Genomic DNA, 11852 nt, shown 5'->3' with positions numbered 1-11852 from the left:
GGGGCGCAGTTGTACATTTCATTTTCCTTGGCCACGTGACGCGTGGAGGGGGTGTTTGCGAATCGTACCTGGCGCCCCACGACGCTTCGTCAATGAGACGCCGGTAAGGCAAAGTTGGGGGCCCCTGAGCCTGCCTTCGGTCACTATGGGCTCAAGATCCTCGGGCCCGGGAGCCGCTGCGGAAAGTGGGAAAATGGGGGGGAGAGGACGGGAGACACCCGCGGAGGCCCGGCCCGGAGAGGGGCGGGCAGGCCCCGCAGACCCCGGCCCAGCGCCCCGCCCGAGGCCGTCCGCCGCCCGGGCCGGCCGACCCCCGAGGGGAGCCGATGCCAGCAAGCCTGCGGGCTCGTCAGCTCCGCCGCGGGGGAGGGCGCGCGCTCCCTCAGCTCGGCCTCCACCACCCCGCGGCCGCGCCGGCAGGGGGCGGGCGTCCCTTCGGGCTTCGGGGAGCGCGCGGCGGCGGCGCGCGGCCGTTGGCGGGTGCGAGGGGGGACGGGCGGAGCGGGCGCGCGCGCGGGGCCGCGGGCAGGGGGGCGGGGCTGCAGAGCGCAGCGGCGGGGCCAGGCGGACGGACGGACGGACCCGCTGAAGGCAGCCGGCGGCGGCGAGCAGCGGGCGGGGAGTGGAGCCGACAGGCCGCGGGGAGACGTGGGCGCCTGGAAGGGGGGAGAGCGCAGAGGTAACGCAGGCCGCAGCCCTGACGGGGCGGAAGGGGAGGCCGCGGTGGGATTCCGCGGGCCCCGGAGCGCCCGAGGCCGAGGCCGCCGCCCCTCCCTGAGGCGAGGCGAGGCTAGGCGAGGGGGGCGGGGTCGGCCCGACGCGAGGGGGCCGAGGGGGCCACCCTCGGGAGGGGGAGGGGGGCGCCAAGCGCCTTTTGTTTGCTGTTCCCCCAAACCGCCCCCCCTCTTTTCCCACCAGCCCTTCGCGCCGGCGCATCCTCCCGGGTCCGCTAGTGCGCGCGCGTTCCCGCTTCTGTTTTGTTTGCAGTCGCGGGGGAGGGGGGTGAAATGGTGAGGGTTGGGGGGGAGAGGGACGTTCCTCCCAGGACCGGTCCCTCCGAGGCCCTTCTGCGCCTGCGCCGCCTCTTCCTGCCTGGCGTTGATTGGCCGATTCGGTCCCCGTTGGCCTGTCCGGAGCTGCGCAGGCTCCGAATGCCGAGACTTGAGGCCTGCCTTTCCCCCCCGCACACCCAGGGCCCCCTCCCCACCTTCCCCTTTTCCTGCACACCCCCGCTCGGCTATCCCCACCCGCTTAGTTAGAGCCCCATCTTTTGAACTCAAAACGATTCGGGAGGCGGTGATTGGCTGCGGCGCGCGCCATGGGCCCGGCCCTCCCGCGGGGCTCCGCCCCCCGCCGCCGCCATTACGGGGCCGGCTGCTTTGGGGGCGAGGCCGAGGCCCGTGGCTCTGTCGGCTCGGTGAGTGTCGGCAGCCCGCTCGTTGACCTCCGCCTTCCGGCCCGCGGGCAGCAGCGAGCGGGGCGGCGGCCCCCTCCCCCGTGAGCGGGCGCCTCCTCCGGCCTCGGCCCTCTTCCTCGGCCTTGGCGCCCTGGCAGGACCCGGGCCTGGGATTCCTCCCCGCGGCGCCCCCTCCGGTGTTTTCCTGATCACGCCCCCCGCCCCGGAGCTGGGCGAAGTTTGGGGCTCTTTTTAGCTTGGGGGGTGGGGTCGTTCTGGAGCTGCCTCCGAGGGGTGTTCGTGGAGAGCCTTTGCACACCGGGAAGGTGTCCCCGATCCGAACCATCCCCTCAACCCCCATTCACCCCAAGTGAGGAAGGGGCCACGTTTGCAGCTGTGCTCAGGCTTCATCTTAGGCCACATCACCTGCTGCTCCGATTTGGGAAGAGGGTTTTGGAGGTGATTTAGGTTGTCCTGTCCGGGTGAGACAGCTGGCGAAGCCCGGGGCTGGGAGCCGGGGGAAGCGAGACTCCTCGGAAGGGTTTTCTAACTCTGGAATCTTACCTTAGCTTCCAAATTATCCCGGACTTCTTTTAGAAGCAAGTCTTGGCATTCGTCTGTGTCTGTTGTAACCCTGTGGGCAGAAATATTTCAGTACAAATCTTACCTATATGAAGGTAGTTAAGTTTTAGGGGATTCCAGAATTCATCACTTTAGAAACAATATAAATGGTTTCCACTCGTTTATACTGTTTTACGGTTATTGTGATTTAATTTCTATGCCTATATGGCTCTTTAGCCTGCTGCTATCTTTAAAAAGACAGCGTAGTGTTTTAAAGCACGTCGGGTTGGCTTTTTTATTATTATCACTAAGAAATTTGGAAAATTTCGTTGTGTGAAGATCTTGACAAGTTCCCAAGTGACTTGTGGCCTGTCGGACTGATATTTTGTATCCCCGTGCTCCTTGAAACAGACGCTGAGTAGATACTTAGTGAATATTTGTCCCTTGGTCCGAACGCGAAAGTGGAGGGGGACCCCCGGGTTCACTTGGCGATGTATGTACGTTGCCAGATACTGCGTACGTTTTGTGCTGAATTAGACTATCGGTGCTTCATATGGATTATATATGTGTGTGTATATACATATATAATGGAAATACATTGAAACATTGATGGCTCGGTTCTTATGCTTTTAGTATTTCTTTGCATTTGGAAGGAACTGAATTGAATATGTTACTTATCAGTTTTTTGCTTCTGGAATATCTTTTTTATTGACCATATTAAAATAACCTAAACTCTCTCAGAAACATCAAGTCCTTGTTCATTAGTTCTGATTTTGGTGACTTCTATAAGTCATAAACTACAGACTTGATATTAAAGCAGCTTGTTTTCTGAGAGGCTAAAGCTAAGGTGTATTGTGTGTGGATTTTGTTAGTTTTGTTACAGCCTTGTAAAAGAGGTTAATGACTGCATTATTCTTTCTCTCCTCTCCTCCCCCACTGAGGTGCACTAACTAGCCTGAAGTAAAGCTTGTATCTATTTGGCACTCAGAGATCAATGTATATTCAGTTTTTTGCCTTGCTAATGTTTCCTTCCATAGTGTTAAGACTTTTAAGTGATTAGTTATATTGTAAAACTCCTCCCTCCCCCAGAAGACCATCGGATTGTAAGCCGAAGTTTTAAAAACTTTTACTTTCACTTAGGAAACATTTTTCAACATTGTATCCCCAAAAGCTTTGTTTTATTTGTTTTTCAGGTTCTTTTTGAGCATACAGAATGCAGTATTAGATGTTCCAGATTTCTTTGTGGTTTACTTTCTCTGAGAAACTTATTTAGTAGGTGGGAAGAAAAGGAGTGTGTCTGTGTCTCTGTCTCTGTGTGTCTGTGTGTTGTATGGTATCATAATTATCACAATTCTGCAGGTACTTTTGAATAGACTACAGAATATTTCTTTTGAGTCATGTGAATCCTTAGAAGCAAAACCCCATTTAGCATGAATATTTAGAGTCCCACGATACAAATGAAACATTTTACAAACATGTTTTCTTTCGTGGGGATGGGGTTACTTGCAGAAACATTCTAGAGTAGAGATGTCAAACTCACTGAAGTCTTCTATAAGCTCCCCACGATTCCCCAGAATCAGATCAAAATATAATTGGGACATGCTTAACAAAATAAATAAAAGTGCAATACAACATGAGTAATGTTAATTTGCGGTTTCCTAAATCAGTATATAGTCTGCAGGGATCTATTTCTACTTGAGTTTGATACCCCTGATCTAAAGTGCCCTTGTCTCACATCTAAAGTGAAGTTCTTACTTTCTCTTTATCTGGAACCTAATGTTTGTAGTGGAATAAGTCCCTCTTAAGGTGTCAGTCAATTAACACCAATTTACTAAAGTGCCTCTGGCACTTCAGTAGCCCTGGGAATACAAATATGGAAGTGGAGGGAAGCAAAAACAATCCTTGGTCTCAAAGAGCTTATATTTTAATGAATGAAGTAACATATGTAAATTGGTGAAAAGGAAAGCATCCTGGGCACCACGAATGATGACATGCAGGAAAAACAAAGTTCTACAAGTAGGCCAGTGTGACTGGGTTGTAGTATGCATACATGGATCAGGGCCCAAAAAGGTAAGACTGGAAAGGTAGGTAGGAAGGGTTTTTATGAAGGACTTTGCAGCTGTGAATAAAGTAAGGAAGGTCTGAGTTCAAATTCCATTTCCAACACTTTGTAGCTCTTTGACCCCAGGCAAGTCACTTAACTTAAAATGTAGATGGTAACAGCACCTACTTTACACTGTTGTTGTGGGTGCTTCATAAATATTCTCTCCCCATCCCCTCCAGGGCCAAACAGAAGACTGGATTTTATCCTAGAGGTAACAGAATTTGGAGAGTTGTTTTAGATACAATGCTACTCATCTGTCAGCTTTTCATTATTTTTTAAATCTATTGAGTTTAAGAATGATTAATCACTCCAGGACTTGCTTAATTACTAAAAAATAGGGTAAATAATTTTAAGACTGCTGTGACATTCACTTTAAATATAAAAACAACCTTAGCTGTAGCATTTGGAAAGGATTTAGTTCTTGCATACTTTATTAATTTTTTTTCTGGACAACTGAAAGTAGCATCATTGGCATCAAATTAGTGATACCTTTGTCAGTACATATTTGTATTGATTTGTAACTTTTCAGTTTGGCTAGGTTTTCATGATTTCAAAGTTCCTTCCTTAGATTTCTTGAATGGACAGAAACAGGGGTAAAGAGTGGAAGACACACTTGTGTAGCAACATGCATTCATGCTAAATGCACTTGCTATTACATTTTCACTTGTAAGATTTTTGTGTACCCTCAGCCCTTATATTATTGAATGCTACACGTGTTTCTTTTCTTTTTTTTAGTATTTTTTAGGAAGGAAATAAGACACCTCTTGGTGTGTACTAGGGTTATGTGACCAAGAACTTGCTTGAAAAGAACTTTTTGAAGCACTTTACATTTTTATTTTTTATATTAATTTTATTTATTTTCAGTGTTCTGCAATCACTACCATATAATTTAGATTTTTTTTTCCCCTTCCTTCCTCCTCCCTTCCTGAGACGGTATACAATTTTATATAGATTCTACACATACATTCCTATTAAATACATTTTCACCATAGTCGTGCTGTATAGAAGAATTAAAATGAATGAGAGAAATCATATAACAAACCAAAACGTAATACAAAAGAAAATTATCTGCTACATTCTGCGATTGAATTCCATAGTTCTTTCTCCAGATGTGGAAGGCATTTTGCCTTAAAAGACCGCTGGGAATTTTTTTAAGTCCTTGCATTGCAATGAAGTTCCAACTCTACCGGAAAAAAACTATCATACACTGTGGTTGTTGCTGTGTACAAAGTTCTCCTGGTTCTACTCCTTTCACTCAGCATCAGATCATATAAGTCTTCCCAGGCCTCTCTGAAGTCTTCGTGTTCATTATTTCTTACAGCACAATAGTATTCCATTACATTCATATACCACAATTTATTCAGCCATTCTCCAATTGATGGGCATCCCCTTGATTTCCAGTTTTTGGCCACCACAAAGAGTGCTGCTATAAATATTCTTGTATGTGTGGGACCCTTTCCCATTTTTATGATCTCTTGGAGAATGGCGATATTACTGGTTAAAAGGGTGTGCATATTTTTGCACTTCACATTTTTTAAAAGTGGCCATATCTTGAGAATATATCCTCTTCAAATACATAGTTTTTGATATAACACATTTATTGACTAGGCTGCAGGGGAGGTTGTGTAATCTGAATAGAGAGGATAGATAGAGCCCTGAGCTCAAGTATGGTTTCAGTCTCTTAGTAGCTGTGGGTCCCTAGACAAGTGACTTCACCCCTCAGTGCCTCATTTTCCTCGTCTGCAAAACGGAAATAATAATACCATTTACCTCCTAGGATTATCCTGATGATAAAGTAGTATTTGTAAAGCACTTTGCAAACTCTTAAAGTACATATATAAATGCTAGCTATCATCACCACCATCACCATCAACGTATATATCAGAAGCAAGTGTTTTATTGCCCAGTTTACTATTGAATTCTTTGCTTTGGGAATAAGTCTCCAAATGATCCCCAAATTTGGTGTTTTTCTTTGTTATTTATAATGTTCTCTATGGTTTTGAGTCGCAAGATTCTCCACAATTGTCCCCTTAGAATTGAAAACCTGTTCATTTCTAATTAGGGTTGGAGCCAAATCTAGGAGTTTTGAAATAGCTGATTCTGTTATTTTGCTAAATTTATGCTTTTTTCTGCAAGTGCAGAGCTACAAAAAAATTAAGCTTATTTAAAAAAATACTAAACATGTTATAGGTAAATAGAATTTTTTGTTACAAAATGTTATCCCAGCCACTAAGTTTGTCACAGTTTTTAAAAATTGAGAAATAGTATTCTTTCTTAAAGTATTTAATTGTGCTTTTTCTCTATCTTTTGATTATTTAAAAATATGAAAAATAAATCTTTGGAACTTAGTGCAGTGCTGTTTTTTTAAAGCCTAGTTTTGCTTCCCAGGTCTCTAAAATCTCCCTGTGATGCAGTATTCCTTGCCACCACCATCCCCCTGAGTATGGTGTGAATTTCCCTTTAAAGGAGAAGAAAATTGCTTCTCTAACTGTAAGACAGTAATGCAGATAGTTTAGACGCTCCGTGACTGCTCCCTTTAGACTAAAATCCTTCTCTCTTTTTTTTGGAAAGGTGTGCTCCTTATAATCTTATGCTTTCTTCTTTAAATTGATAGATAGAAGTAGATTTATTTCTTTTCAAGTTATATCCTGGCCTTTTCTCCTCTGTTCATCTGGAAGGCTCAATAATGAACAGACTTTTGCTTAGGTTCCCGCTTTAGCTTCTGCATTTTAGTTGCTGCTTCAAATAGTTTTATATTTTGTTAGCTATTTTATCATATTTTTTAAGATGGCCAAGTCATTTCCCATTTAAATCTATATATATTCACATATATACCTATATACTTTTCCTTTGGGTTTAAAATAAGTTTAGACTTTTTAGTTTAGTTTTGTTTTTGTTAACCTTCACACCAGGTCTTTTCTGTACTTCAGGTTGACTCCTCACTGCACTGTGAAACCATTAGGAAAAATCCTTGTGGTTAAAAGCTGAGGCTTCAGAGTGTAACCTGCACTTGGGCCTAGAAATTAATTTAAATGGCGACTGATACGTCTGAAGCTGAACTCGTCCATCCTAAGGCACTCCCACTCAGAGTAGGAGCTCAGCTGATCCACGCGGACAAGTTAGGTGAGGTAGGGGCTGGCCCGTTCTTGAAGCTCGCCCTTGGATCCGTCCCTGACTTCCAGCCCTGCCAGGGGCTAAGTGGTGGTGCATTCTCCCTCCCCTCCTTTTAGGAGCCTGGGTTATGAGTCTGACAAAACCAGAGGTGCACAGGTATCCTTTTCATCTCCCACTCTTCTAAAAATTCCTGAAATCCTTTGAAGTTTATTCCAAATAAAACATAATTAATTTTGGTTGCCACTTTAAACATGAACATAAAAAGTTTGAGATGTATTTCCTTAAAAAAAAAAAAGAAAAAGAAAAAAAATCACATTCACCTTCAGAGAAGTTACCCTGGAGTCAACTTGAAGATCTCTCCAACATCTTCCAACACCCAGCTAGGCCCCCTTAAAATACCAGACAAAATTTCATTCAGCAACATTGTCATAATCATTTGATTTTGGCTATCTCTGAATTTCTCTTGGAAGGTTGAAGATAACACCATGCCCATTCGTCGAGCTGTGAATTCTACCCGGGAAACTCCTCCCAAAAGCAAACCGGCTGAAGGTGAGGAGGAGAAACCAGGTAAAGTGAAGCCATGGTGGAGATTGTTTTATTCAAGTGTCATTTTACTATACTAGAAATTATTGTGAACGTTTCCATATTAAGCCTGAAATAGAATTGTCATTTAAAAATATGAAGTCAGAGGTAACTATAAAATGAAGAGGCTGGACGAGATGATTTTCCAAATGCCTTTCCAGCTGTAGACATAATCACAGGAATTCTATTCACAGGCACTTTGTGGGCAAGTAAGTTTTTAAGTCTTGGCATTATGAAAGAGTAGAATTTCCTGAACTGTTTGAATAACATCAATGAAGTCATTTGACAAGTAGACCATTGGAAGAATTCTCAGCTTAAAATTCCTTTCAGATATAAAATTTTTAAATTTTAACATTCTCTTTTCCTGTTAGGAATGAGATATATATGAATTGCTTTTAGTGTTTTAAAATCTCACAACACTCCCTTAAGATATTTAAAAGGACCCTGAATTTTCACAAGATAAGGATTAGATTTGGCTAGTTTAGACTGATTTTGCAGTTTTTAATTTTCTGAGTATATGCTAACTGTCAAAGGAAAGAAATCCCAAATGCAAAATTTGTGGCAAAGGATACTCAGCTTAGTTGTTATATTAGGGGAAACCTGTATACTAATTGATGTGTTAATGTTTCCCTTTATTCTTTTGTACGCGAGGTTAGTTGTTTAGGGATTAATGTCCCGACTAGTCTTTTCTAAGTAAAAGTATCACTAAACTCAGTATATAGTTTTTTCTTCTACTAGCTTTATTCAAACAAGACACAGCTCAATTCAGCAAACATTTATGGGGTGCTTCTAAACAGGATACAAAAACAAAACCATCCCTATATTTAAGGGATTATATGGATTACAACATGTATGCACAGATAAGTAAAAGTATAGCATATATAAAAATTAATACATGAGCCCATATTTCAGCAGTTACCCTAGAAGGAAATTAAAAAGCAATATTTGAGTATACTGCCTGTTCTCCAGGATCATAATAGATTATTTCATGTAAAGACAGAGGAGAGATCTCAGTTATTCAGTAGTAGAGTGAAATCACAATGCAAAACTCCATACCACAGATTCAGTTACACTTCAGGTCAAATTATGTCCCCCATTTATGGTCTAACGTGTAATGCATCTTAATACATCTCTTAGCATAACAGGTGCCTATCACAGTTGATATCTACCACTTACCCTTACCATTGTTACAAAAGAGTTTTATTGTTTTATTAATATTTTGAAATTGAAAGTCTATGAGGAAAATTCATGTAGGAATCATCAAAGAACTTTGATTGAAGCACGCTTTACTGTGGGGGTGGAACAAATAACAGACATTGTTGGGTAGATTGGAAGACTGAAATAATGTAAGAAAGATAATACAAACCTGCTTCCCACATGGAGAGAAGGAATGGATGAACAGACCAGTAAAAAGTTAGAGAAGCAATTGTTTGCGAGTTAGAACAGTTCAGTCTCTCACAGTTCATAGTATGGTCTCCCAAAAGTCTTAGAGCTGTTTAAAGTGTCGGTGCCTTAAAGCTGCACTAACACTTTTGGGACACCCTATATCAAGGTAAACATGAACAGATCTCTTCTTAGCTGATGCAGAGTGAAGAAACTAGTCAAGAAAACAGTAAATACAATTACTACATAATGTGAATGGAAAGAACAACCACCAAAAAAATATCAAAAGTGAGTGTTACAAAACAATATAAACAGCGCAGGTGACCTGAAAGATTTATAAAATTATAGACTCCTACTCCAAGCCTCACAGAGGCGGAAAGTCCATAAGTGTTCCATTTTGCAACTTTTCTTTGTAGTTAGTGAGCCAGACATGAAGTAAGGCATTACCTGCCATAAAAAGAGGTCCCTCTCTTTTTAAGAGAGTTATAATTAATGAAGTGGATTAGTTGTTGCTTCCCAGGATGATTAGTTCAGATAACAGTTAATTCTGTCTGCTCAGACCTTAGTATTGCAGCACTTTTCTTCGTTCAAGCTTTTCTCTTTTCAAGGCTCATAACTTCTGTAAAGTGGTACTGTGGCATTCTATAGAATGTCTAAGCCACTGAGAAACATACTCTTCCCCCCAAAAGATCCTCAGAAGTTAGACCATTTCAGCAACCAAACTTTCCCAAGCAAAATTCATTTCAGGCTAATTTTAACCACAAGAAATCTTTTTTCCTTTCTTTTTTTCTTCCAAATAAGTTTTTATTGATAGCTTGAGGTTTTTTTGTATCACAACAGTTTTCCCCCCATACTCATCTCAATGAACCATCCCATAGAAGACAAAAATGAATCAATATAACTGATCCATACACCAGTAGAATCTGAAAATATGTGCCATGTGCCATACTTGAGGATCTCCCACATCTGTAAAAGGTTGGAGTAAGAGTGATTTCTTATCTCTTCTTTTGGGCCGTGCTTGTTCTTTAAAATTTTGCAACATTCACTTTTAGGTTTTTTTGGTGGTTTTTTTCCATTGACATTGTAGTGATAGTGTGTATTATTTTCTTGACTCTTTATTAGTTCGTATAGATCTGACCACACTTCCCTGTGTTCATCATTAATTTCTTATAATATTGTTACATTTATGTACTACAATTTGTTTAGCCATTCCCAGATCTGTGGGCATATAGTTTGTTTGCAATTCTCTGCTCTCACGAAAGGTACCACTAATAAAAGCTTCTATAAATACTTCATTGATGAGAATATTCATGTCCTCCTTGTAGCGTAAGTTTAGTAAGCAAACTGGTAACAAACTGTTTAACAGCCACATGAAAGACTGCTTCAGATTAACAATAAGAGAAATGCACACAGAAGCAGTCCTGCAAATTGGCAAAGATGACAAAGAATGGGAATGGTCAGCACTGGAGGGCACACTTGTGGTGGTGGAGCTGTGAGTCAGTCAAACCATTTTGGAAGAAGCTGTCTGAATGTTTTAGTCTGTGTCAGAGATCTGCAAAGGCTGTGTAGCCACTACCCAGGCACAAGGATAAATACAGACATTCTCTCTCCAGGTTTTCAGCTTGAGCCCTATGCAGTGGTAGTCTTGTGTCTATTCTTCCTTTTTATACATAACTTCCACTTGGGGAATGTTTGATTGTTACTTATTGATTAACCTCCTCTTTCTCATTATGTCAGAACAAGCTGACTTTTACCTTTGAAAATTCACTGTTATTATTGCATAATAACAGGAGACAGACCAGTGGGATGGCAGGCATATACTAAAGTATTCCTATCCTGATATCCTATCCTATCCTATTCCTGTTTCTGATAACTCATCATGGCAGGAAGTGACCCAGGATTCTCAAAGCCTATTCCAGTAGAATAAAAGCTCTGACAAGTATTGCCAAGCTAAAAGCTGACAAGTTTGTCCCCATTATGAACTGTATGTCTTATCCAAAGAACAACCTTGCTGAGTGTGGGGATGGCTCATCACTAAAACAATGGCCATTTGGTGATAAATTTTTTCAGACATAGCAGTCATGAGGTATGGATGGATTGTAATTTTAGATGGTGAAAGAAGTACCTAAACAAATGAAATCATAGATCTTGAAATATATACATACATTTGCTTCCCTTTCCATAGTTTTGCTGGACTAGCACCTATTTTGTTTTGTCAGTATAGATTCCTGCACTAGACAGATGATTTTAGTGACCTGCAGAATGAAAAATGGCCTCTCTCCGGATTCATGATGTCCATTTGAGGCTGATTTCATTATTCATGGGTTTACTGAACATTTATTAAAAATTGATAGCTTTTTTAAAAATCAGAATTGTATTTTTCTTGTTTACTGGCCTTTGCCTGGGATTTCTAAATACTCATGCAATTCCACTAATATAATTTTAGAACCAGACATAAGTTCAGAGGAGTCTGCTTCTACTGGAGAAGAGCAAGAAAATGAAACTCCACCTGCTACATCAAGTGAAACTGAACAACCAAAGGAACCAGAGAAAGAGGAAAAGGGAGAAAACAAGCCTTCTGAAGAAACCAAAAAGGAGTAAGTAGTTATGTCCTCCTCTGAATCATAGTGATTGATGAACTAGATTCCTATTAAAAGGAATAGAGAAAGAATCAGACCTTTGCAGATTTGGAGAAGAAGAATATGTAGTACT

The 11852-nt window shown here is 42.1% G+C and overlaps 1 protein-coding gene across 15 annotated transcripts in view; it reads left to right on the top strand.

The window, feature by feature from the left end:
* The first annotated feature begins 47 nt into the window (after positions 1-47).
* HP1BP3 (heterochromatin protein 1 binding protein 3) overlaps positions 48-11852 on the top strand; it is a 34350-nt gene continuing 22545 nt past the window's right edge. Inside the window, exons 1-4 of one of the 15 annotated variants that reach the window (XM_072609185.1) lie at positions 48-103; positions 6992-7189; positions 7646-7742; positions 11587-11737. In XM_072609185.1, coding sequence (XP_072465286.1) covers positions 7094-7189; positions 7646-7742; positions 11587-11737 — 344 coding nt within the window. In that variant the 5' untranslated portion in view covers positions 48-103; positions 6992-7093. Of the gene's footprint in view, positions 104-503; positions 680-1037; positions 1879-1901; positions 7190-7645; positions 7743-11586; positions 11738-11852 lie in introns of those variants that run through there. The other 14 variants (XM_072609179.1, XM_072609188.1, XM_072609189.1 and 11 more) reach the window with 14 other exon arrangements.

The sequence above is a fragment of the Notamacropus eugenii genome, chromosome 5 (genome assembly GCF_028372415.1).
Source record: "Notamacropus eugenii isolate mMacEug1 chromosome 5, mMacEug1.pri_v2, whole genome shotgun sequence".
NCBI classification, from domain to species: Eukaryota; Metazoa; Chordata; class Mammalia; order Diprotodontia; family Macropodidae; genus Notamacropus; species Notamacropus eugenii.
The sequence above is the reverse complement of the archived record's forward strand: the minus strand, read 5'-3'. Positions and strand labels throughout refer to the sequence as shown.